Source organism: Xenopus tropicalis, chromosome 3 (assembly GCF_000004195.4).
Source record: "Xenopus tropicalis strain Nigerian chromosome 3, UCB_Xtro_10.0, whole genome shotgun sequence".
NCBI classification, from domain to species: domain Eukaryota; kingdom Metazoa; phylum Chordata; class Amphibia; order Anura; family Pipidae; genus Xenopus; species Xenopus tropicalis.
The window spans coordinates 115,403,801-115,429,662 of record NC_030679.2 but is presented as its reverse complement, the minus strand read 5'-3'; the positions used below and the strand labels follow the sequence as shown (position 1 = coordinate 115,429,662).

At 39.2% G+C, this 25,862-nt stretch overlaps 1 protein-coding gene across 3 annotated transcripts in view; it reads left to right on the top strand.

Annotated features, from left to right (window-relative positions):
• The window catches only part of adamts17 (ADAM metallopeptidase with thrombospondin type 1 motif 17), a 141,744-nt gene that overhangs the window by 53,385 nt on the left and 62,497 nt on the right, over window positions 1-25,862 (top strand). For all 3 annotated transcript variants that reach the window (XM_004912664.4, XM_002939268.5, XM_031899240.1), the window contains exons 9-12: window positions 17,289-17,429; window positions 19,954-20,104; window positions 22,897-22,998; window positions 23,385-23,530. In XM_004912664.4, the coding sequence (XP_004912721.1) occupies window positions 17,289-17,429; window positions 19,954-20,104; window positions 22,897-22,998; window positions 23,385-23,530 (540 nt within the window). The remainder of the gene's footprint in view (window positions 1-17,288; window positions 17,430-19,953; window positions 20,105-22,896; window positions 22,999-23,384; window positions 23,531-25,862) is intronic.

The window sequence follows — 25,862 nt, the reverse complement described above, 5'->3', positions numbered from 1 at the left end:
AGGATCATGAGTAAACATCCTTTTTCAAGTGCAACTACAAATTCCCCATTGGATTGAGGTCTGGATTCTCACTCGGCCATTCCAAGACATTAACATTGTTGTTTTTAAGCCATCCTTATGAACGTTGGCTAAATGTTTTTGCTCATTGTTTTGCTGGAAGACAAATCTTCTCCAAAGTCTCAGGTTTCTTGCAGACAGCATCATGTTTTCCTCCAGGTTTTGCTATACTTTGCTGCATTTATTACTGACCACTCACCCCCCCCCCTCACATTCGCCTGTATACCCGAGAGTGCACACATGCATGCGCAGTGCTGTAGAGTGGGGGGTAGAGTGTGGCGGCAGGGGCAAGAGAGCCCAGACTAGGTGCAGGCAAAAGAAATACCTGGCCAGTGCCCCACCACTTTCGCATACTAGACAGGTGTCTCTTCTGCCTGCCCCTAGTTCTGGCATTTATTACACCCTCTGCCCTCAAAAACCTTCCAGGTCCTGCTGCACAGAAGCATCTCCAGGGCATGATGCTGCTAACACCATGCTCACTCTTGGTCTCATCAGACCATAATCATCTTCTAACTGACTTCTGATTCTCCCATATCTCTTCTGGAAAACTGTAGACAAGATGTCAAGTGAGTTTTAGTTTACAGTGGCTTTCTTTTTACCACTCTCCATTAAAGATGCAACTTGTGATGCTTCGAAGCAGCAGTTATTCTATGCATAGTCTCTTCATTCTTAGCAACTGAAACTTGTAACTCCTTCAGTGTTGTTATAGGTCTCCTGGTGGCCTCATTTACTAGTCTCCTCTTTGCATGATCACTCAGTTTTGGTGGGTGGCCTGTTCTTGGCATAATAACAGCTGTGCCAAAGTGTTTTGTTTCTCTTAGGTATCTCCATGTCTTAATGATTGCTTTACTCAGCTCCAAGAAATATTTATTGACTTGAATCCTTTAGTATCCATCCCCGGCTTGTGCTTTACAATCACCTTTTCACAGAGTTGCTTGGTGCGGTGTAGGTTATGCCACTGTACTGACTAACCAGGATTGGATCTTGCAGATATTGTATTTATATGATAATAGCATGAAGCTTATTGATTACATGCTTTTGGGCTCTATTTAATAAATTATATGACTTTGGAATAGAATTGGCTGCACCAGTGATCATTTACACGTCATAACAAAGCAGGTGTATATTTATGCAATCAGCTAGATTGTGTTTTTTAATTTGTTGAAATCACTTAGCAGAGATCTGTTCTCACACTGACACAGGGAGTCTGTTTCTGTTGATCAGTGTAAATTAAAAATAAATTGAACCCATTGAGTTTCAGTGTTCTATGACAGTAAAACATAAACACTTTCAAGGTGTGAATACTTTTTATAGGCACTGTATTTAATTACTCACATCCATTTCACTTTTTTATCTATATGATTCATTTTATTTGTGTTTTGCAACAACAAATACAACAAAGCATTTTCCCTTCCAAATAAAGGCTTATATTGATCCTCTCTAAACCATATGTTTCTTCTTAGAGGTGCATTATCCAAAAGGTCTCCACCTATATTCTATTTGCGTGCCATTAAATGACTTAAGAATTGGACTGGGATGTACACACAGAAATTGCATAGCCTCCAAGTTAAACTTGAAGCAGGGCCCTAAGTCATCTCATCCACCTCCGACATTAAAGGGACAGTAAAACCCCCTTGCTCAACATGAGTTAAATGAATAGATCTTCTGCTGAACATACTTTTTGCCTATTGGTTTAATTACAAATAATCTATGTTTTTGTTATTTCCAAACAGGGGCATTAAAGCTTCTCTATGTTTGGTCCTTGAAAAGTAGATAATTAGACTACTAGGTAAAACCACCATCCTATGCTCCCAAAATGAATACTTACCCAACATACAGTTTATGTTATATTAAGTGGACTATTAAAGAATATTAATATTGCCCTTTTACATCTTTGACCTTGAGCCACCATTTTGTGATGGGCTGTGTGCTCCCTCAGAAATCACCTGACAGGAAATAATTCAGCTCGAACTGTAACAGGAAGTAGTGCGGGAGTAAAAGACAGAACTTTGTCCATTAATTGGCTGATGTGCCCTATTATGTAGGTGTGCCCTTGGTTTGTTTGTGTGCACTGTGAATTGTATGATCCCAGGGGGGAATTTAGTATTTAGGAATATAATTTTCTATTTAAGATTACCCAAAGGCACACCAATAAAAAGGTATATTTTTATGAAAATGGTTTATTTAGATGAAATAGGGTTTTATGCTTTGTGCAGTATATTTTTAGAGTCCTACATTGTGATAAAGTTTTGTTTTTAAAAAAAATAAGATATCCATATAAGCACAAGTTAAAAACATCTAGAAACACAACCACTACCATCATTCAGCTTCAAAAGCTTTTCAGAACAGCATGTTTATGGAAAAAGTTGAGTTGTGGGATTGGCAGAATTGTTTAAACTGGGTAATTTAGGCTCTCAAAGTAACCATAAGCATGCCGTCCTAGCACAACAAGAGCTAAACACCAATCAAAGGCTTTCTACCATAATTAAAGATCAGTTGTAACCTATAGTATAAATTTTAAAAGTGTCTGCTAGATCTCTTATTTTAGGTTATGCACATCATAAATGGCTTATAATTATTCTAATGGCTTATAATTATTCTGACCAAACATTCTTTATAGATCATGCTTGCTTGTAATTAGAGCCTTGGGACAGACAGTAGAAGAGGGCAATATCATTTGCACAACTGCTTCAATATCTAAAAATGCCTTCGGCATCTTCCATTTGCAATTCATTCTGAGAAGGAGCAATGATGCCTTCATGCTTAAGAGATGCAAAGAACTTTGCAGTAAGCCATGAACCTCAGCCTCAGAAAATAAATATCTTGGGCTACTTGCCTTCAGCATTGGTGCTCAAAATTTTGTTAACTCAGAGGCCTTCTTTCTTAGTCTCAAGGCACATAGAAATATCTGCTGATCTTTTTTCAGCTGAAGAAGAGTTTGACCAATGGCAAGGAGCACTAGTGTTTCTTCAGTCTGTTATCCCTTTACCCAGTCTCATTAGTCAGATGGGCAGGCCTGTGATAATGGGTTTAATGATCACAGATCAGATGTCAGCATGGTGGAAAACTTCTAGGTACATGTTTTGCACTCCAAAGTAGTTCTCTGATATTATGGAATGTTGCAATATCATTTGTCAGAAATAGGCAGTTGTATTCAGACACAGGATTAGAGTTGTTGCTAAAGGATGGTCCTTGAAACATTTGGTTGCCTTTAGTTATACCTTTTGGAATTCCAAAATCTGATTGGTCCATTATATTGCTGGCCTGTTGTAGGCAGGGGAAAAAAAAATAGTAATTGACTGCCTACCGAATGAGAGAGCAGTCCCTGAAAAGTTTTGTTGCATTCTGTGTCTAGATTAATGATATTTGATAACATCATATAAACTTCTAAGTGGGACCAGACAAACGCAGGGCTGTTGCATGAGGCCTAATATTTTTGCAGGAAAAGTAATCATTTACCCTTTTCTCAATATGAGGATTGGTCCCTGAGAAATTTGTTGCATTTGGATATTTCTTTTGTCCTTCGGTCCAGTACCTGTTGCAGATAAGCATTCTTTATTGCCCATTGTGCAACTATTTCCCCCCTTAAATTGCCATACTGAAACGGTAAAATTTTATGTAGTACCTTCAAGGATGTATTCATATTCTAAATTTCACTTACATTTTCTTACTTTTGTTTTTTATTGCTGTTATACATATGTTTAAAAGGGCAAATGGCACAATGATGAGAAACTGTCGAAATAGGAATCTTTTAGCCTCCCAGCTAGCTGAGAATGATGGATGCTGTAGTTCATAAACAGCTTTAGGACATATTCAGGCTATTCCATATTAGTTTTATGATTCTCATTACATTTTTCTGTTTGCTGAGAAGTCCCATTGAGAAGCAGCTGTGCTATAAAAGACATCCCTGCTGCTCCAACTTAAATATTTGCTGTAATAAGTTCATGTACAAACAGTATAATTTTCCTTGTAAATATTTATTTTCAGATAATTTAACAAAATGAAAGATTTTTTGAAAATGCAGTAAACTGGTGTTCAGATTTACAATTTTGCTGGACATTGTGAAAGAAGCCCTAAATTCCCCTTCTATGCATGTAAAAAGCAAATACCAGTGATAGTAATAATATACCTGTGGGGAAGCCTTAATAACAAAGATGCATATGAGTCCTGCAGGATTTATCAATTCCAATTTATTGCTAGTCCAAAGATAATCAAGATTCATCTGAGATATTAATTTATAAAATAAGTTTATAATTATTTAGCAGGGGTGTAAGCACCCCGAACAACTTATGGGAAGCTGATGGTACTATGCAGTTGGTTGACTGGGATTAACATTGCAACACCCTTACTGCACCACCACTGATGTATTTCTAGTTTAGAACCTAGGGCAATCTATGAAGCCCCAACTCAAGAAGAAAATGTGTAATTAAAGGCAGTCCAGTTAAGGCCATGAAGCTTGGGCACCTGACCAACTGCATAAAACCCCCCTTGTGTATAGCCTGTCTTTCTGATTCTTTTTTCCTTCATATTTTGTTTCCCATCTTTCTTGTGTTTTTCTTTCAAATTTCTTTTGTTTCATCTTCTTTCATTATGTCATTTTGGTTTTCTTCATGTTATTATTGACTTCTTTTTCTCTATTCATTTGTTTCTTGTTCTATTGCCATTTGTGGGGTTGAGAGCAGTGTGTGGTAGGCTCAGCCTGAAGACTTATTATATATGACTGTGAGTCCTTCTAGGCTGACTGTTGTTAAAGAAGAACTAATCCCTAAAATAAATATGGGTAGAAATGCTGCATAACGGAATTCACTGCACCAGCCTAAAGTTTCAGAATCTTTATTTCAAAGTTGTGCACTGGAGCTCACCATCTTGCATTTTTTAGGAGTGTCTGTGACATTGCACATGCTCAGTGTGCTCTGGCTAGCTGTTGAGAAGCTTAGGGGGTGTTGAAGCACAGATCTTCCCTGCTAAAGGACTGTGGTTGTCTTGGGCTGGTACAGAACCCCAAAACATAATGTGCACCATTTAAACCCTACTTCTTTGTTACACTTTAGTTCTCCTTTAGAATGTTTTTATATATTCTCTACCTTGGAATAGGGGCAAACTCTAGAAAGCGCCAAAACTTTTAATATAGTAGACAGAGATATATATATATTATATCAGATAAATGTAGGAGCCTGCTAATCCAACCTGACATGCCTTTTCTTTTCTGTCAGAGAAATAATACTGGGGGCAAAATGCAGATAAAACAATCACTTTTATCAGATTAAAATGTATAAAAAAAGTAATGAAAGTTATGGCTTAATGTGTCAGATATATAATAAATGAGTAGGAGGGATCCTGCCTGCAGTGACAGAGGTTGATCTGTTGTTGCTTCAGGTAATTTGATTAAAAAAAATTCCATTCACTCCAGAACCAAGAACTATCCTTGGCTGAACTCTGTAACGCTGAACATCCTTGCATAGAAGCCTATCAAGGGGAGATAAAGGATAAACAGATAAAAAACAAGACAAAAACTGTGGCCTCCGCAAAACTTACCCTTTAATAGTGCAGAGGAAGTTGAGTGGAATTTTATATTTCTGTTTATGTGCCACAGTAACATTTCAGTCTTTGCTTCCTGCACTTCAGAACATGATATTGTCCCTGGTCGTATACAGTAACTCTGTAACTCTCAGTACTACCTCTCATCTGCAAAAGACAATATTTCCCATAGAGCAATGTAATTGCTGGTGTTTAAATCACAATGGGGTTTTCCATGAGAAGATTACCATGTAATTTTACCCCGTGACAGAAGTAGACAAAACACAGGTCAGCCTTTGGCTCCAGAGGGAAAAAGGACAATTAAGATGAAGGCTCAAGTGGAACGCGTCAGGCTTGAGATCCTCAGTGTGAGACAGAGAGAGAGAATGCCAATCTTATGATTCTTGTGTGGAAGGGCATTTTGATTACTGTAATTCTTCATAAGAGGATGTGGTGATAGAAATGTCCCACATGTTATTACTTTCCAGGTTTTTTGGCATTGGACGTAATATTGGTATCATGGAGGGAAACACTGAAAGGTGGATACAATACTGTGCAGCTATTATGAACTTTTTTCTTTCACAGGATTGGGGGTTACTGTTAGCGCAGTTGCTTTTTATTTTGCATATGTTTTAGGTGGGAGTCCTACAGCGTGGAACATATTACTTATTTTTGTTGGACTTTGGATCTGTTTGAGTGAAAGCAAGTCCTAAAACTAGATAAGGTGAACCCACTCAAGAAAACCATATTGTTTGTTAATTTATTTATTGAGATAAATGATCGAAAGTTACATATTTGTGTGTGGCAAAATATGTAAATCTTTGCTTATCAGTAACTAATATCCTTTATTGAGAAGCAGTAGCTGCAACTAAACGTTTCCGGTAACTGTTAATAGGTCCTGCACATTTGCTTGGAGGAACTTCAGCCTATTCCTTCTTACAGAACAGGTTTAACTCATGGATGTTGGTGGGCTCCCTTGCATATACTGATTGTCTTAGGTACTTTAATCTGATCAACTTTTCTGTTAAAGGGGAACTCCGGCTTCCAAACCAAAATGTGTTAAAGAGCCACACACAACACAGAAACCCATAATACTTATCACTGTAGTCTCCTGGCAGGGAGGAGGGACTTAAACATTGATGTTACAGATTGTAACAACTTCTTCACCGCTTACAGACAGCATGCAAGGACTACACAACCCACAATGCTTTGTACTGTGATATTTCTTTCCTTATTGACATCACGTGTGCAGGGAATTGTGGGATATGGAAAATGTTACTGTGACATGTTTTTCAAATCTCAAATTAGTCAGCGAGGTAAAGAGAACAGGCGTCCGGGCTTAGTTAACTGTTCCAAACCATATTATTACATTAAAAATCACGAAAAGGCTGCATATTTTTTAAATGATGTATATTTCAAAGTTGCTTGAAATGATGTTTTTGTCTCAAACAGCTGAGTTGTTGGACCCACTTTCTCTTGAGCTTTGGTTATAGTATTGATACCCTGACATTTACCTACAAAATATACTAGTAGAATTTAGAATTTATAATTCCATCAGTCATTACAAGGCATCCTAGTCCAGAGGTAGCAAAGCAAGCCCAAACCATAAAGCTACAAGCACCATGTTCCACAGATGCTGAAATGCAATGTTTGCCTTTAAACAAACAAAATGCTTTTTTTCAAGTGAAAAAGTTCTATTTTGATCTCTTCCGTTCACAAAATATTCTTCCAAAACCCTTTTACATAGTAAGTTAGGTTGAAAAAAGACATACGTCCATCACGTTCAACCATAATGCCTACAGTATATATAACCTGCCTAACTTCCAGTTGATCCAGAGGAAGGCAAAAACCCGATCTGAAGCCTCTCTAATTTGCTGCAGAGGGGAAAAATATTCCTTCCTGACTCCAAGATGGCAATCTTTTGACTTATCCACATGGTTTTTTAAAAAGCTGTAGACGGGTAGCAATGTTTTAGGTCATATAAATTCGTAAATATTGAAAATTTCAAAGGTTCAAAACATTCATGCACCACTATAGGTGCAGAAGGGTCCAGTCAACTTTTAGATGTGCTTTTAGTTCTTAATAGGGTATTAAGTGGTTTTCCTGTTACTTTTGTTAAATAGTAATCTTGCTTATAGGGAGCAAGAAAGCTTCCATATTATAAAAAATATTCCATGCTTGAGTTTATTTAGGATTGTATTGTTTAATGCACTCAATTGTTCTGACTTTATTGTTATGTGACTTGGAAGAGCCCAAATTATACATTGCAGTCTTCTTGAGCAGTGACTCAAATATTAGTATAGCGGTTTCAGCAATTCCCTTTGCTTTCCTTGTTAGATTCTATTAATATGCCTACATCTGCAATGCATTTTGAATGCTTTTGTTTTGTGCTTCAATAGTGATATAATGATGTGTACATATAGTTCAAAATTAAATTGGCAAACTGTTTTTTAATAGGGATGCTTTCTGTTGAATCAATGCTTTACAGATGAAAAATGTTTACATGAAGTATTGTGCTGCACCTATCAGGCATGACTGTTTAAAGGGATAATTGAAGCAGAAGTTCTATACAGATATGCAAGTTGCATAAAGGGTCACATTGAAGTTTTTCTGTAGATCATTAAAAAAGTAAAGTTTAACAAAGAAATGCTGCTCATCATGCTTTAAGATCTGTGCCCCAAAGATGCCCCCAGTAGCCCCCCATCTTCTTTTCTCCTGATTCCCTGCACATGCTCTGTGCTGCTGTCACTTACTAAGCTTAGGGATCCACTCACAATATACTGTTTATATAGAATATAATTAATTCATGGCAGCTTAGGAACCTGCACAATTAGCATCAACATTTAATAATCTGCCCATAGAATCAGTTTCTATTACATGTGAGCCTCATTTTCTGTTTGATCATTTGCGACAACCCTTAAGCTTAGTTTTCCTGCCAGCCCATGACCATGCTGAATGTCAAATCCATGATGGTTACCCCCTGTGCACAACTTTAAAGACCTGAATCATAACTGTTATACAGATCCTAAAACTTAAGGTGAGTGTGAGAAGTTCTGTATATTAAATACAGAATTTCTAGCCATACTTGTTTTTAGGGTTTAGTTCTCTTTTAAGTCTTTAAAGGCCCAGCACTCAAACTAAATCTAGTATGCCATGATATACCAATAAGTTGTTAGCATTTACCTGTCTCCTTTGTAAAAGCTACTTGGTTGCTATGGGTTAATAGGCCGGGTGCAAAAAATGTATTGTGGTGGGCAAAATTAGCTTTGTGTAAAAAGACATAATTCATACCACGCAGTGGTCACGAGTCCAAAAAAGGGTGGTAAGAAAGAAGGTGAAGTTTGGACAGATAGGGGAAGATTTGAGCATGTCGGTCAGTAGTTGTATGTATTTGTGTGTTTGTTAGACCCTTCTATTGTAAAGCTCTTTGACAAATGTTAGTGCTATAATTGGTGTTAATCATAACAATAATATGTAAGTATATGATAATATGTCAGTATATATATATATATATATATATATGTATATGTGTGTAGGTGAACATATCACCAGGTTTTCCAGCTTACCTGATTATAAAACTTAAACAGAAAAGTTCAATTCTTTCTCGGTGTCGACCTTCTTTCTTTCTTCTCCCTATTTATTATGAACCTTGAAATTCTCTTTGACCATAATATCTTTGGAATGTGTCCGCCGGCTCAGTCTTGGCAAAATCCCATTATTTCCTCAGGGCAGATGAGAGAACAATCCATCAAGATTTCACTATAGGCAATCATTTTATGAAAGTTGTTGAAATGCTATTGAATTAATGGGATTTTATTTTGCTACTTTAACTAAATTTCCATCACTGCAATGACAACAAATATTAACGTCTCTCCTACTTTCATAGGAATGCTTTTAATGCTTTATAGACCGGCATTTATAACATTGGTGAAATGTGAGGAAGAACGTAAAAAGTATTAAGCATTGCTGTTAATAAGATGCTTTATAAATATGGCCATTAATTTCCTAGATGAGCCAACAGCACTTTCTTAGAAGCCTAAGCCAGGGGCAGTGTCGGACTGGGATGCCAGGGGCCCACCAGAAAACCTTATGTGCTTCTTTCTGACAGACACTGTGTCTGCCTGTTTGGAGCGGCACAGTGTGGATATAGTATAGAAATATGTAAGTACGCATTTTTGCACTCATATCCGCTCCTAGTAGCCAACAATGTGCCTGTCAATGATGCTTCTGGAAGTAATGCATTGTAGTAGATTTGCTTTATCCTACCTGTGTACAAAACGCAGGTGTAGGCAGGGGCGTTTCTGGCCCTTGAGCCACCCCAAGGCATCTCAACTCGCTTCATAGCAGCAGTGCCCCTTTGTGCTTCCCTGGCCTTACAGGATAAGAAGCATGAATAAAACACTCATTCAATATTTATTTTTCCTGCAGGATAACATGGATAGTTGGTTGGTTGCCTAACCAACAGATAGTTTATATCATATTAAGTGACCTAGCAAAGTATTCTACCAAACTTGAATATAAATATATATATCAGTAAATATTGCCCTTTTATTTCTTTTCCTTTGATCCACCATTTAGTGATGGGCTGTGTGCTCCCACAGAGATCACATGACCAGAAATAATGCAGCTCTAACTGTAACAGGAAGTAGTGTGGGAGCAAAAGGCAGAACTCTGTCCATTCATTGGCTGATGGGGCCTAGCATGTATGTGTGCCTTGGCTTGTTTGTGTGCACTGTGAATCCTATGATCCCAGGGGGGTGGCCCTTAATATTTAGAATGGCAATAGCAATGGTTTATTTATATGAAGCAGGGTTTTACATATGAGCTGTTTTATGCAATATATTTTTATAGAGACCTACATTGTAACATGTAACTGGTTAAGTAGCCGGTTCTACATTTTTTCACCACACAAAGGGGGGATTTGAGACAAAATAAAAGTGGAGATAGATTTGTCGGATTTACCACCTAATTCACAAATCTCCACTTTTGTGACTTTGTATTTTAAACAGACAGTTTTCAGATTTTGTCATTTTACCGACCTTTTTTTAAGAATTTGCCTTTAGCTCTTAGTAAATCTGTCAGTGCGCCACCAAACCCAGTCCCACATCTACATGAGCCTTGGAATAAGGATTTTACCAGCAGGATTTTGCATTTCATTTGCCATTTGTTATTTCACTTTAGGGGCATTTCCTGAAGGGTTATTTTACTTTGCCAAGGAAAACTATACATCATTTTTTAGGACACGCTGGGCTTTCTAATGTTGTCTATACAGATATCGGACCCCTTATCCGGAAACCCATTATCCAGAAAGCTCTGAATTACGGAAAGCCTGTTTCTCATAGACTCCATTTTAATCAAATAATTCAGAATTTTAAAACTGATTTCCTTTTTCTCTGTAATAATAAAACAGTACCTTGTAATTGATCCCAACTAAGATATAAATAATCCTTATTGGATGCAAAACAATCCTATTGGGGTTAATTAATGTTTTATTGATTTTTTAGCAGACTTAAGGTATGGAGATCCAAATTTTGGAAAGATCCCTTATCTGGAATACCCTTGGTCCCGAGCATTCTGGATAACTGGTCCCATACCTGTACTATATTTCTGTGTAATGCCACTTCTGTAATGAGATGTAAGGGTCTAAATACCTTCTTCGAGGGGAAAAAATGAATCAAGGGCCCACCCCCTGCACTACTTTGCCACCGCACTACTTCTCTAGTCCCTACTGATTACTGGTCAACAGCAATGCGGCCCACACACCAACATGCCCAGCAAAAAGTGGCCCAACAGGACTAGGGCCCACTGGGTTTTTATCCAGCGCCCTGTTGGGGCCAGTCCAACTCTGTACCCCAATATCCCAGTTTGGGTGCCAGTGTGCATGTGCTGCTTGCTGATCCCCAAGATGGCTGCTGGGAACAGGTTGGAACCAATGCTGTCAAGCAGCTCTGTAGTTCTGGACATGCTATGGGGGCGCAGATAAGTTGCGGAAAGTGTCAGTGAAGTGATTAAAGAGGGGGCACTGCTGCTGCTAAAACTAAAAATTTGCCTGGGAGGCTTTACTTTTCCTTTTAATAAAAATGTTTACAATATATTCACTCAAAATGTTATTATTGCCTCGTTGATTAAGCTAAAATTTGCATAATTATGTAAATGTGAGGTAAAAACTTTTTATATATAAATTGAACTTTTTTTAATCAGTGTTTTACTTGTTTATAAAATGTTAATGAGGCTTTTTGCACCTATTGTTCTAGGTTTAGACAGAAACTTGTCCCCTAACAATAAGATGCTAATCCCCATTAATATGTTAACGATCCCCCAATGGGGCCCCCACCTTAGGTGTGAAATGGAGACTGGGTGAAACAAAACAAAACAGAAGAACTTAGAATTGATCTAACAAAGTTACACTGAGCTTTACTCCATTTTGAAAATGTCGGGAAAAAATGTCGTATAAATGTCGTTTAAACGACAAATTCACAAAAGTGTCTGGAAACTGTCTTTCTTTCACCAAAAATGGAAAAGTGGCGGTTGAGTCGGAATTTCTGTTTGTGAATCTGGAAAAAGTGTTTTCCACCACTTTTTCCACCACTTTTACTCCACTTTTGGAATTTTGTATTCTGTAAGACTGTACAGCGCTGCGTACCCTTGTGGCACTTTATAAATAAAGTTATACATACATACATACAAGGCACACAGGCACATAGCAACCAATCAGCAGCTAATAGAGTATTTACCAGTCACCTGTTTAAGAGTTGACATGTTATTGGTTGCTATGGGTTACTGCACCTGGACAATTTTTGGCCCTTTTATTCAAAGTGGGGGTTAAATAATTTTCTGCTGAATAGGGCTTAGTACAGAAATTTGTGACTTTAACATAAGAGGTGTTTCAATATATAAAATAAAGGGTGCATTGTTTTTATTGCATACTGGCAAATATACTTCAAGTACACTGTTTAGAAGGATATATTCTACAGGTTATGCCTGGCTTTTGTGTATTCTAGGCTGTTTAATGTCTTTTTATGGTTACCAAAGTGTCAGTTACACTTCCAGTGTAAATGTTTAAATGTGCAAGCACTGTTTGGTTTGGTTATTACAGATGTTGACATTGTAATGTGCTAGCTCCACAGTTCACCGTTGTGGTAAGAAATATTGCCAATGCTGATGCTTTATTATTCAAAGTAAGCAGTAAGCACAGGATATTGGATTGTAAGCACCTTGGAGGGGTTTATATGTACACAGTATCTACCACAAAGAGTAACACTGACTTTGTGTCATGTAGCTACTCTGTTTGCTTCACTGTCTTCAACATTTTCCTTTTTTTATTTTTTTTACATACCGGTAGATATGCAAAAAATGTGCCTTGAATGTCTTGATGTTAGTTAGCAAGTAGTTGCTATTGTGACAATGGCTGAAATATGTAGAATTGGAAAATCCCAAGTTTGCTATTTGGTTTGCATTTATGCTTGACAGAATTTAACCAATGGAATCCCAAAGACCCCTCATATGGAAATATGGAAATCCCCAAGTCTCAAGCATTCTGGATACAGATCTTATAACTATAGCAACATAATAGAGTAGGAAAGTGATCCAGATATTGGATATGTAGTAGCAAGTGTGTCTGGCTGATAGAAAGCTTTGACACATACTGTTGTATCCCCAGATTTGTTTTAATGGAAGGTCACTTTGTGTTGTAAAATCCCTGCACCTTTGTAGCTTCTGTCCAGCTTCTGGAGACAGGGTTGGTAGGCTTTACATAATATAATGGGAGAACAGAGTTACAAGCTGTTCTTAATGCTTATGTTTAAGAATTGTATGGCCTGTTTAACCTTCTGTTTTATGTTCTGTGCATGAAATTGGCAACAGGTATTCGATCACAAAAGTATGTATATTATTATGATCAACCAAATAAGCCAAATCCTAAATGTATATTGGTCCTTACCAACATTTGTTTAAAGGGGAAATAAAGTTTTTCAGCAGCTTGTATTGTGTCTATTAATGCTTCAGCCTTCTGTGCCATTTATAGTAAATTGTATAGCAGCCATATTAAAGAATACACATTAAACACATTTAAACTGCCATGATCCCTTATTGCAATGTCTGTTAAAGTCCTAAAATCTCAACCTGAAGCCCTTCTACAGATACAACTGAACTACAACTCCCAGTGTCTCTGCATCCTTAGTAGCTTCCAAGAAAAATGTTTTAAGCAACAAAGCACTGATCATTTTTGCCTCAAGATGAATACAAAATAAATCAGACTCTAATATGGCAATCAGCTTTCTAACTTGGATGCACATTTTACCCATGTTTAAATGCATTCCTTTAACCCCTGGTTTGGAAGCCAAATCTCTTTTAAAAGGTATTCACTTTATCTGCCAACACAACCTCCCCTGCCAGAGAATTCTATAATATTATTGCTTTTGCTGCAAGTGACTGTTTCTGTTGCCTAAGGTGAAATATACCTTTTCCTAATCTTGCACCTATCTTACTCTCTGTGTAGCTCTGCTAATTATACAGAGCACTGTACACAGTTTATCTAATATTTTTTTGTTGCACTTGCTTAGCTTATGGTTTAACAGATGGCTCACTGATGCAGCTAGCACAATAGAGCACAGACCTGATGTGTTGACATACACAGGAAGCCAATGTTTTGGACCTCACTGGGCCCTTTATAAAGCCTAAATTATAACCATCTGATAAGTGTTACATATCATATGTAAAAGCTAGGGAGGGGTAAAAGGAAAGAAGGAAACACCCAACAAAACTCTTCCAATGAAATTCAAACAATGTTCTTATAGGACAACAGTCCTTTGCAAGACCATATAAAAGTCCATATATCAATGTCCCAATTCAGTCCAGTTATTTTAAAATTATTTGTAAGGTTCTGTGATAAATTTATCTAAACCATTAAGATAAGCTTTGATGGTACCTTCATACAGAACCCAGCATTCTGTAAAGGGCATTGCAATGTATAGGGATAATGGTTCCAGCACCCTGGAAACACCCAGTTGGGTAAAAATTATATACAATCACCTGATTATAATAAAATTACAATCATCATTTGTATGTCAAGAAATCCTTCCTAAACACATAAAACATGGCCAGAGCACAGCCTTGTTTAAACCTTGTGACCCGGGTATATCCAGTTTATGTGACCAGTACATTTCCAATTTTTGTACCAATAATAACTACCACCTGCTTGTTGGAGTCAATTATAAGAATTTTGGCTTGCTACCTGTATACCCAGCTATATGATGGCCAGTTAATGTGTAGAAATGGGCAGGAATTATTCAAGTGTTTCACCCAATAAACCAGCCCACATGGGCACTTCATGTTGCTTATTTATTTATTTATTTTGTTCAATTAAACTTGCTTTTTAATGATATCACCAATAGGCTCTAATGCTCTAGCAGCTTCCGTTATTGTTCGAAAAGGCTGTCTATACAGTAACAATAATTTATGTTGAAGTGGGAGGGATGTTAAAATAGTTTAAAGGAAGTTCTACATTCTCTATAGGTATCGAGAATGGGGCAGCACTGCTCTGGCTCATATAATATATAAAGCTAAATAAAGTTCAGGTGCTTAAACTCTTTGGGGCTGATTTACTAATCCACGAATCCGAATCCCGAATGGGAAAAAATCGGATTGGAAACGAACATTTTGCGACTTTTTCATATTTTTTGCGATTGTTTCGTGAATTGTCGCGACTTTTTCGTAGCCGTTACGACTTGCACGAATTGTTGCGACTTTTTCATATTGAGCGCTAGTAAACAGCGGGCAAGTCGTAACGGCTACAAAAAAGTCACGACAATTTAAGAAAAAGTAGCAACGGCGACGAAAAAATCGCAAAATACCAATCATTACGAAAAAAATGCATTTGGACGCTTTCGATCCGTTCGTGGATTAGTAAATCGGCCCCTTTGACTCCACAGCATCAGCAGAATTTTGATTAAAGGACATGTTAAGTCTGTTTCACTGGAGGTGCCATAATGTTAGGCACCCCCAGGCAGTGTCAGACTGGGGTATCTGGGGCTGCCACCTCGGGGGCTCTCCAACCCAATTGCAAACTTCCCACAGGCTCTCTCATGCCGCGTTGCGGTTCGGGACTGAGTAGGTGGGTAGGCGGGGCCTACAAGGGCCAGTGCCCAATGGGTTTTTCCCAGTGTCCAGCCCAGTCCAACCCTGCCACTGGGGGAATATATTGCTAGGTTTTGTCCCCAGGTCGGTGCGCAGTGCACCTAATCCAACATTTTGGGATTTGACTGAATGTTCCACAAAAGATTTGGGAAATTACTGAACGACGCACTAACTTGCATACTTTAAGTTCAGATAAATGAGAAAATGTCCAAGTCACATGCTTTTAGGGTTTCAGCCAAAATGGATCTAAATCTTGCAAAAGAGTCCTGCGGTTTTGTCTAATGCTGGATTTGGTTTATTCCAATTATTTATTTCAATGCTATGTTATACTTTGCCAGGAATGAGGGGGGGCATCCCTCCCTCTGTGATTTGCTTGTGGCTACAAACTGGGTACATGTAGGAAAACCACACACTATCTACCATCTCTTTAATTAACATTGCACTGCTGTCTTGCTGAAGTAATGTCTTTGATTCTTATATTTACCCCTGATAATAGGGCCCTATGGGGAAAGCCCTGTGTGAGAAGCATGTGCTGCACGTTCATCCAACCACTTACTGTGACAGCACTGTGGAACTCTGGGGAAAAGATGGTGTTCGACTGTCTCTTAATAAGTTACATCTGATTGAGTGTTTGTCTCACAGAAAGCTGGTGTCTGAAAATCAGGGATAGTAGGTGTCTTGCACAAATCAAAAGGGTGTAGAGGGCAAAGTAATTAATTCCAGGTCCCCTGGAGTCATAGGTATTATACATACTAGAGAAGCATACCTCCCAACATTTTTAAAATTGAAAGAGGGACAAAAAGAAATGCTGTGTTATGTGTGGCAAAACTTTTGACCACACCCATTTTTGCAACCACACCCCCTAAATACCACTCCCATTTGACTAAATTTGACAGGTTATTGAAAGTTTGAACACATTTGTGGGGGTTTTGGGGTCTTGTTTTATGTGTTATTACAGTTTTGTTTAAAAAGCTGAAATTGCCCTTTAAGGCCTTGAAGCTGCGAGTCTCAGTTCCCCCAAGAGACCTGTTTAGCTTATTAGTTACGGTTGTATCTCAGTGCAGGTGTGGCTTATTAACTTTCTGGGCTCTCTGAGAAAAGTCCACTTATTTAATTAAATGTGAGAAACAATGTATCTAAGTGCAGGTGGAGCTTGTTAAGATTTCTGGGCTCTCTGCCAAAAGCTACTTTTTAATTGTGAGAAACAATGTATCTAAATGCAGGTGAAGCCTGTTTAACTTTCTGGGCTCTCTACCAAAAGCTACTTTTTAATTAAATTTGTATCTTTTTTTAGTGTTCAGTGCAGGCGATCAAAGGGAAATGAGGGACTTTTCAGTAAGAATCTGGTTGAGCTGTCAGAAGAGGGACTGTCCCGCGAAAATCGGGACAGTTGGGAGGTATGGAGAAGTGAGAGGCTACAGGAAAATGTTGTGTTTAATCTAAAGCTCCCAGTATTAGGCTAAACCAGGGACTGGCAGTTGATCAAAATCTGGCTTATCATGTATGAACTGAGGATATTATTATTAGGTGAATGTATGTGTTGAACATGCTAGACCTCTCTTTTTCTTTGTTTTCTTTAGTATGGGAATGAGCCATGATGATGACCACCCATCCTGTGCTGGACGTTCTCACATAATGTCTGGTGAATGGGTGAAAGGTCGGAGCCCTAGTGATCTTTCTTGGTCCACCTGCAGCCGGGATGATCTGGAGAACTTCCTGAAGTAAGTAGAAATAATAACACAGAGACCACTAGGAAAAATAGTGTGAGAATGTAATTCAGTAGGCAGTGAAATATGTTCATTGATTCCTTTGAAAAATATCCAGTGTTGAAATTATTGTTTTTACTTACAGGTCTTATTTTAATCTATTAAGAAGATAGCACAGAACACTGAAAGATAATTATTTATTAATGTGCTTATCACTGTGATGTTCCATGTATATTTGTATAGCCTAATTTGGCCAAGGCATTCTCCATATGCAACAGTAGTAATAAACAATCTTTTTATGACAGCTAGGGTGCACTTGCTTTTAAAGGAGAACTAAACCCTAAAAATGAATATGGCTAGAAATGCCCTATTTTATATACTAGACCAGGGATCCACATGCAAATGGAAAAAGGGAGCCACATGCAAATGGAAAGTGTTGGGGAGCAACACAAGCATGGAAAATGTTCCTGGGGGTGCAAATAAGAGCTATAATTGGCTATTTGGTAGCCCCTATGTGGGCTGGGAGCCTATATAAGGCTCTGTTTGGCTTTACACTGGGTTTTATGCAACCAAAACTTGCCTCCAAGCCAGAAATGTAAAATAGCAAGCTACTTTGAGGCCACTGGGAGCAACATGCAAGGAGTTGGTGAGCAACATGCTGCTCATGAACCACTGGTTGGGGATCACTGTACTAGACTGACTGCACTAGCCAAAGGTTTCAGCATCCCTATAGTACTAATGATATAGGTCTTTACAGTTGTCACAGGAGCTCCCCATCTTGGATTCTGTTGGATTGTGTGGGACAGTCACATGCTCAGTATGCTCTGAGCAGCTGTAGAGAAGCAGAGCTTGGGGGTTGTTGCAGTTTATTGAGCAGAAAATGAGCCTAGCCAGTCATATAAACTGATGCTACAGGGCTGATTATTACATTTTGATGCTAATTGCTCTGATTTCAGAGCTGCCATTTACCAGTGAGCTGTATAATTTACTTGTCAGCCTTATAATGTGACATTTATATTCTATATAAACAGTATATTGTGAGTGGGGCCCTAAGCTCAGTAAGTGACAGCAGCACAGAGCATGTGCAGGGAATCAGCAGAAAAGAAGATGGGAACTACTGGGGCATCTTTGGGGGTGCAGAACTTCCCTGCTAAAGGGCTGTGGTTGCTTTGGGCTGGTACAGAAGCCAAAAACATCATGTAAAACATTGTAGCCTATTTCTTTAGTTAAGCTTTCCTTCTCCTTTAACTCTGCAAAGTGTAAGCAGCTTTGCCACATGTAGTTGTCTAGGTGGCCAGTGACCCTGCCCTCCCAAATATGACTCATCAGATAAAAACATCAGGTGAAAATCTAAGATAGATTGAAAAAAAACTCACATACATCAAGTTCAACCCAACAACAGTGCTGGAACTCTACTTTTTGATTTGGATGGAGGCTTCTTAAAAACAGATATCTGCTGAATCAGCTATTCTGTAGCATGCCCAGTTTAAGCGTAACAGATACCCTACACAGGATTCATCTAAACAAGTTTACTCTATGTTTTATGCTACTGATCTTTGTTGGATGTACAGAAGTATTTTGGCTTTGAAGATTCACCAAGCTTCCCAAACTGTTCCCCAAATCTCTGTATGCTCATGAAGTCTGTAAGGCTCATTTAAAACACCTGGGGCAGGGTTCAAAGTGCAAAAAACAGACACACGCTGACCTGTTTTTCACACTTTGCACCCTGCTCCATGCTTAGCACTCATATGTGACTTTCTCTCCAAAATATAGTGCAAAATATATCTGCACATCTGTGATTAATATAGTGCTGTCTGTGCTTGGCAGTGCTTTCTTGATAAAGGCCAATTGGGATAGCACTGTAGGCCTTCCCTAGGAAATGACATAAAAGGGACCTGTAACCCAAACATAAAAAGTTTTATAATTAAATCTCATATTAAATTAAACAGGAAACCCAAAGTCTTTTTTATTAACACATCCATGCCCATTATAAAGGTATTTAATAATCCCAGCTGTCAATCATATATTGCCTGCCCTGCTTTTATGCCTTAGGCATAGAGGTGAGGCAGACAATAACTTTAGCTTTGCATTCAGCACTTTCTAGATGTCACTGCACTCCTCACTTCTCCCTCCCTCCTCATCATCTAATTGTGTATCCAGTGCATGGGCCTGGGCATCTGGTCCTCTATTCTATCACATAAACAAGATTTTGGCATGATGCTCAGCTAACATGAAATCAGTTTGGAATTATTTCTTAGGGTGACAGGTTCCCTTTAATGGACCTTCATAATATTGAGTACTCAAGGACCCCCAGTGAGTACCTACAAGCAGCTCGGACATTCTAATGACTAATGGAGAGGGATATAGCAATATATTAAGAATGCACCTGTTGTACCATAAAGGGCATCATCTCTAGCCTAATATGGTGTCTGGCTTTTGGCCGTTACAGGTGTATTAAAAGCTCAGTGTAATAAGCCTAATCTCCTCTTAAATGTTGCCTTATATCTCGAGTATAAGTTTGATTTATTTTTCTGTCCAGGTCCAAGGTGAGCTCATGCCTCCTAGTGACTGACCCCCGAAGTCATTACGCTGTCAGGCTTCCCCACAAACTCCCTGGAATGCATTACAGTGCCAGTGAGCAGTGTCAGATCCTGTTTGGCAGCAATGCCACTTTCTGCAAAAATATGGAGGTAAGACAAAACTTAGGGGAACCTTTATCTAAGAAAGATCAGCAGTCCCATATATTCATAGCAGCATTACAGCATGGTCCAATCAGTTGATTCTGAACATTCGACTACAAAGCTCAGACATTTACATGTTTCACAAACATGGGGTTATGGGTGCCAAAAACACATGGCACATCACGTCTGTTGCCTCCATGGTACAAAAGCTGGATGTTAGCATTTCTTATATTTATCTCAAGCATTTTTGTAAGACACCTGTGAGAAAAGTATATGGGTGAGCTTCATATTACACTTTGCTGCATAGTAACATTTTTCTGGCCTCAATGTATTAAAGGGAAGGCCTGATTAATTTATACCAAGGTCAGTCTATTTAAACTCTTTTCAAACTGGGAATAAACAGTAAAATCAAGTTTTAGCATGCAGTACATGAGCACAGTGTTTCAGTGTACCTTACTTTCCATAGGGAATGTGTGTGCTGTCTAATTAAAATTTAGTAGACCCGTTTGTTGGCTCAGTATTGGTTTGTGGCTGGAGGGAAACAGACATAGTAACGCGCTCGCCTGTAATTTCCTGCAATGTGCTTTGTATTTAACTTCCCACGTCACACTCCAATGTGGCACGACTTTCTAGTGTTTAAGAACCAAAATGACAAAAGCCACTTTTAATCCCACTCCTGCTTAGAAGGATACAGAGAAACATTTGCTGTGACATGAAAACAATTAAGGGTCCACGCTAAGAAAAAATGCAGTTAAAGTGTGAATATGTTTATACTTTCATAATTATATGCAGGAGTTTCTGGAAAAACACAGAATTTCTTTACAAACTGTTGCTTTGAATTTGGAAATCAGAATGGGGTAGTAAATGTATGTAGGTGAATATACACTTCAGCAGAAACAGGAGAAACTGTTTTTTAAGGAAATTATGTTTTCCTTCCAATTCTTAAAGCATATGCAGTGTCATGCATAACAAAGGGAACAAGGGGTATTGTGCCCTGCTAACATAGCGGGAACCCCTAGGGATGAATGTATTAACCAAGCTCTGTGTAATATGTATATTATATAGTGAATATCCTCCCGCTACTGCTATACCCACTGTAGGAAGTTGGGTTTTCTAGTGTGCTTAAGGAGACAGGACTTCCTATGCTGTTCCATAATAAAATTCTGCAGCCAGTTACACTGGTACAAGGGGTAGTCCTAGAGTACTCTGCTCTGGAGTTACTTTTCAATGACTTTTCCTGACATGGGATTGCAGCAGCTTGTTAAACACGGCACTGGAATTGTGAGACTCCCTAGGAGTTGTCCATTCAGCAATGCAAGGCTTCTCTCCCTGCTAGAGGCTGCACAGTACTCGGTTGCCCTAATATATCAGAGCCGAGGGGAATTACTCCAATTCTTGGGGTGGGTACTGTCAGCTGTCAACTACACTCCTGCCTGCCTCTGGTATCAGCGACCCCCTCACACCCCTTCCTCCTACCCTATACGTGCCTTAATAGTCCCGGCTGTGCCACCTTCCATTCCATACACTGGCAATCCAGATGTCTTGTGGTTGGTGCTCATCATTTTGATTCCTCTCTTGTACCACTCACCATCCTAAGCAGTAATAGCATGCTCTCCATCCTGTTTCTCCTTCCACTCTCCATTCCTGATGGTCAGACAATTAAGGGGAGACCATAATTGGGCACAGTGCGCCAACTAGGGGGCATGTTTTTCATGGAGGCTGCCACTAAGGAAGGTATACACTGCTCATTTACTCACATTGCAGGCTTCCACTCTCTGCTACTTCCCCCTGAAACCAAAGTTTAGGGCAAAGTTTTTTTTCCATGAATATATTTATGGGGGTATAAGTACCCTTCCCTAGAACAGACCCTGCTTTACAAACAAACGGACATGAACTCCAACAGGGAATACTTGTCCCAATCCTCAGGGAACAAGACACAGGTCCCAGGAATATTCATTGGCAAGGTCGCTGTTCCAAAGCCAAAAACCCCAAAGTTCAGTTTTGCATGATGAGTTTGCAAGGCAGCCACTTGTTAGGGGAAGGTTGCTGCATTTTCGGGTGGCTTGTATGCAACTCACGCAGGATCCTTAGGTTCACAACATTGCGTGCCCAGGGTACCACCTCAAGTTCTCTTCCCTTCCCTCTACTACGTTCTTCATGTACAGGGTTCCAAGGGAGCCCAGCAAACACGTGGCCTTCCTTTCAGTCATTCACAATATGCTCTGTAAAGAGGTTATTACAACCTTTCCTCAGGGTGGAAAGATTTTGAGGTTTCAACTCAAAACAATTAATTGTTTCCAAAAAATATCACCCGGTCTTAGACCTCAAATTCCTCAACACTTTCATTCACCTGTCTCATTTTAAAATGCAGTCCTTGCTCTCTGCTATGCACAGGCATGGCACACAACAAATTTCTCACAACCCTGGATATCAAGGATGCTTATCTCCCCATGCCCATTTTCCCTGCGCATCAGTGTTTAGACATTTGTTTTCCAAAACAGGCACTATCGATTTATGTCCCAACCCTTGGAGTTGACATTGGCCCCCAGACAATCCATCTGGTAATACCTTACCTTGGCTAGGGTGATTTAGATATATAGTTAGAGTTGGCTTATCTCCTATCATTGTTAGACAAAATGTAATTCTTCCAGTGGTGTACAGGGGTATAGCGGTAGAGGTAGGGGACATCTTCATCTTCTCTAGTGTCCTTTCTCCTGCTGGTCTCTGTGTCCTACAGAAGAGCCAAAAGAAAAAGCTTTAATGGTGAGTAAAACAATTGCAATCAGGTTTCTGTTTTTTAGCATCTGATGTGTGCTGGACTTTGGTGTCTGGTGGAAGGAGATTCTTCTTGTAAGACTAAGCTGGACCCCCCTCTCGATGGCACAGAATGTGGTGCAGATAAGGTAAGCAGATCTGTATCAGTGAGGATGTTACTTTAAAATATACATAATTTTGTTATTTCCTCTTTGTCAGTAAGTCAATTGATTAGCTAAAGAAAGCCTTTTTTTACTGGTTGCTTTTCTACATTTCAGTGCAACAAGAAGCACAAGATGAACAAGGGTGCTGTTTATTTTCACTTGTTTTAATGGTTAGCTTTACATATATAAGCTTTAAGTTGGCTATACATACAATATTCAAAATGCCAACTTCATTACTTGTGCCAGTTCTCAGTGTGGCCCCAGATCATTAGAATGGCTTTTTAAAGGACATGTCAACCACAATAATAAAAGAAAACATAATTCCAAGTCCTGTTGGTCACTTCTGCTTATACAGAGACTTTCTGTTACAGTGGTGCCGAGCTGGAGAGTGTGTGGGCAAGACCCCTATACCACAACACGTAGATGGAGACTGGAGTGCATGGAGTTCATGGAGCATGTGCAGCAGAACATGTGGCACAGGAGCTCGTTTCAGGCAAAGGAAGTGTGACAACCCTCCGTAAGTGCATCCTAACATCCTGTTCCTGTGGGTGCTAGACTGCCACTTGCATTTTGCTCCTTTTGTTTTCCTTTTCTGCCAACCTTAAGGGTGGTGTCACACAAGGTGCTTCATCAACCATCTGGAAATCCTCTCCCCCATGACCTTTACTTTCCTTCCAATCACCACATGTAAAACACATACATACGGCAATCCCAAATCACTCACACCACATTTTCAGGCTATTACCTAGGATTGCTGCATGTAATGTGTTTTACATGTGGTGATTGGAAGGAATGTGAAAGGGCAGATATTGTCAGGCACTTCATAGCCCACGGAAGAGGAGATTTCTCACTAGGCAATGAAAAGCTCTGTGTGTCACTGCCCTTACTCAACAATTGGGGCCCAGATACTGCTGAAATTTTGGGGTCTGCTACTGAAAAGAATATCATGAACCTTCAGCTGTTGTTAAACTACAGTGCAGATGTGGTCACATAATATTTTTGCAGTATTGCAAATCAGCACCATTTTTTTAAGGTACTTGTGTCTAAAGCCACTCTTTGCACTTGCAAATTTTAGTACAAAGCATCAATGTGTTCTTCCTGTCTTAATCACAAGTAGTGTGCCAACTGATGCAAGGGAACCCTGGAGCATCCACCCCCTCAAAAGTGCCAGTAGTTCCAGGGTTCCCACAATGGCATGCATCAGTTAACGCAGCATATTTGATTTAGTGCAGACACCATTTTGAAACTGAACGCTGGATGATAAAATCTTGAGACGAAGATTTGCAGAACAGTTGTGTCCAATTCCCATCAAAGTACACATGCAATTGCATGCTTTTTAATGCATCCCATAATCCCACCACCTCCTGACTGCTGTTATGGTGGAATTATGGGAAAAAATGCGCAATGTTTGTAAACTGCCAGTAGATAGCAGATGCTGCAAGTTGAAATAAAGTGACATTTGCATAAAACTAGCTTAAAAACTAAAACTTAATATGTATTTTGAATTTTTGCAAAGGGGACCCCAGCTAAGGCCAGAACCCTAACCAGATGCATAAAACCCACTCCTGTGTATTCCTGTCTCTCTCCTTTTTTTTCCATTTTTTCATATGTTTTTTTTTTTTTTTTTTTAAAGCAATGCCCATTCAGGCATTGCTTTTTTTCTCATTCCCTTGTGTTTCATCAGTGACACAGGCAGGGCTCATGGGGGAGGAAGAGGGAACGAATGAGCAGTAGAAGGGATAAGAAAAATAACATGAAAAGAAAAATGACAACATTTTTCTTTTCATGTTATTTTTCTTATCCCTTCTACTGCTCATTCGTTCCCTCTTCCTCTCCCATGAGCCCTTCCTGTGTCTCTCCCCCCTTCTTTTCAGTCTTTCTGTCTGTATTCTCTTTCCCAGATGTCTGTCTTTTCTCCCCCAGCTGGCACAGAAGAGGTATAAGTGGAGGCTGCACTCGGCTGCAGGCATGTGGAGCATCAGTGCAGCAGGCAGATTAGAAGAGCAAATGCTATAATAGTACAAGTGTAAACCATAGCATTGGGGATAGGCAGTGTGTGCAGAGAGCTCCTCATCTTCCAGATGGCCTCATCATAAAAATAACAGAGATGTTTGCTTTCAGTATTTAAAGAAAATAAGGGCTTGTTGCTGGCAGCATCACCCTCACACTTGTCTGTGCCAAGCCTGGAAGAGGAAAATTAGGTGGTTGATGTGACTTTTCCAAGTACATATTGACTGTATCTTGTAGCTGAGGAGTGCTTAAAGCTCCGATCCTTTGCAGGCTGAATACAGCAGCTCTAAGCCAATGCGTGTTATGTTACATCCAAGTTTTCACCATTGGCTTGGAACCCTGGGACTTTATCACCTTCCTCCTGATAGGAGTCCTGTTACCCTCATCTCATCTTGGTACCATCCTGTGTTACTTCACAAAGGCCTTTTATATCAGGACAGGCAAGCTGTGATGTAATAAGAAGTGACTGGGTCCCATAACAAAACGTTTTTTAGGGTTCTATATTGCCCAGTACAAGATGATCTTTATTCATGTATACTGACATTGAACTTAAACCATAACTCCCCCTGGCCCCAGTAAACTTCTATTGTTATGCACCTGCAGCCTGCAGGCAAGAACAGGAGCCTCAGTTGCTGCTGGCCTACATCTGTCAGGGACTGGCAAAGGATGCTGGGATTCAGGAACAGCTCTAGATTGATAAGTCCAGTCACATCTGTTTGATACTGGAATTTATCCAGAGGGCTTAATAAAAAACAGGTTTAATACAGGTCTTAATAAAAGCATATTTATTTAGTGAAAGAGCTAACAAAGCTTTTCCTTTTTATTAAAACAAGAGGTCT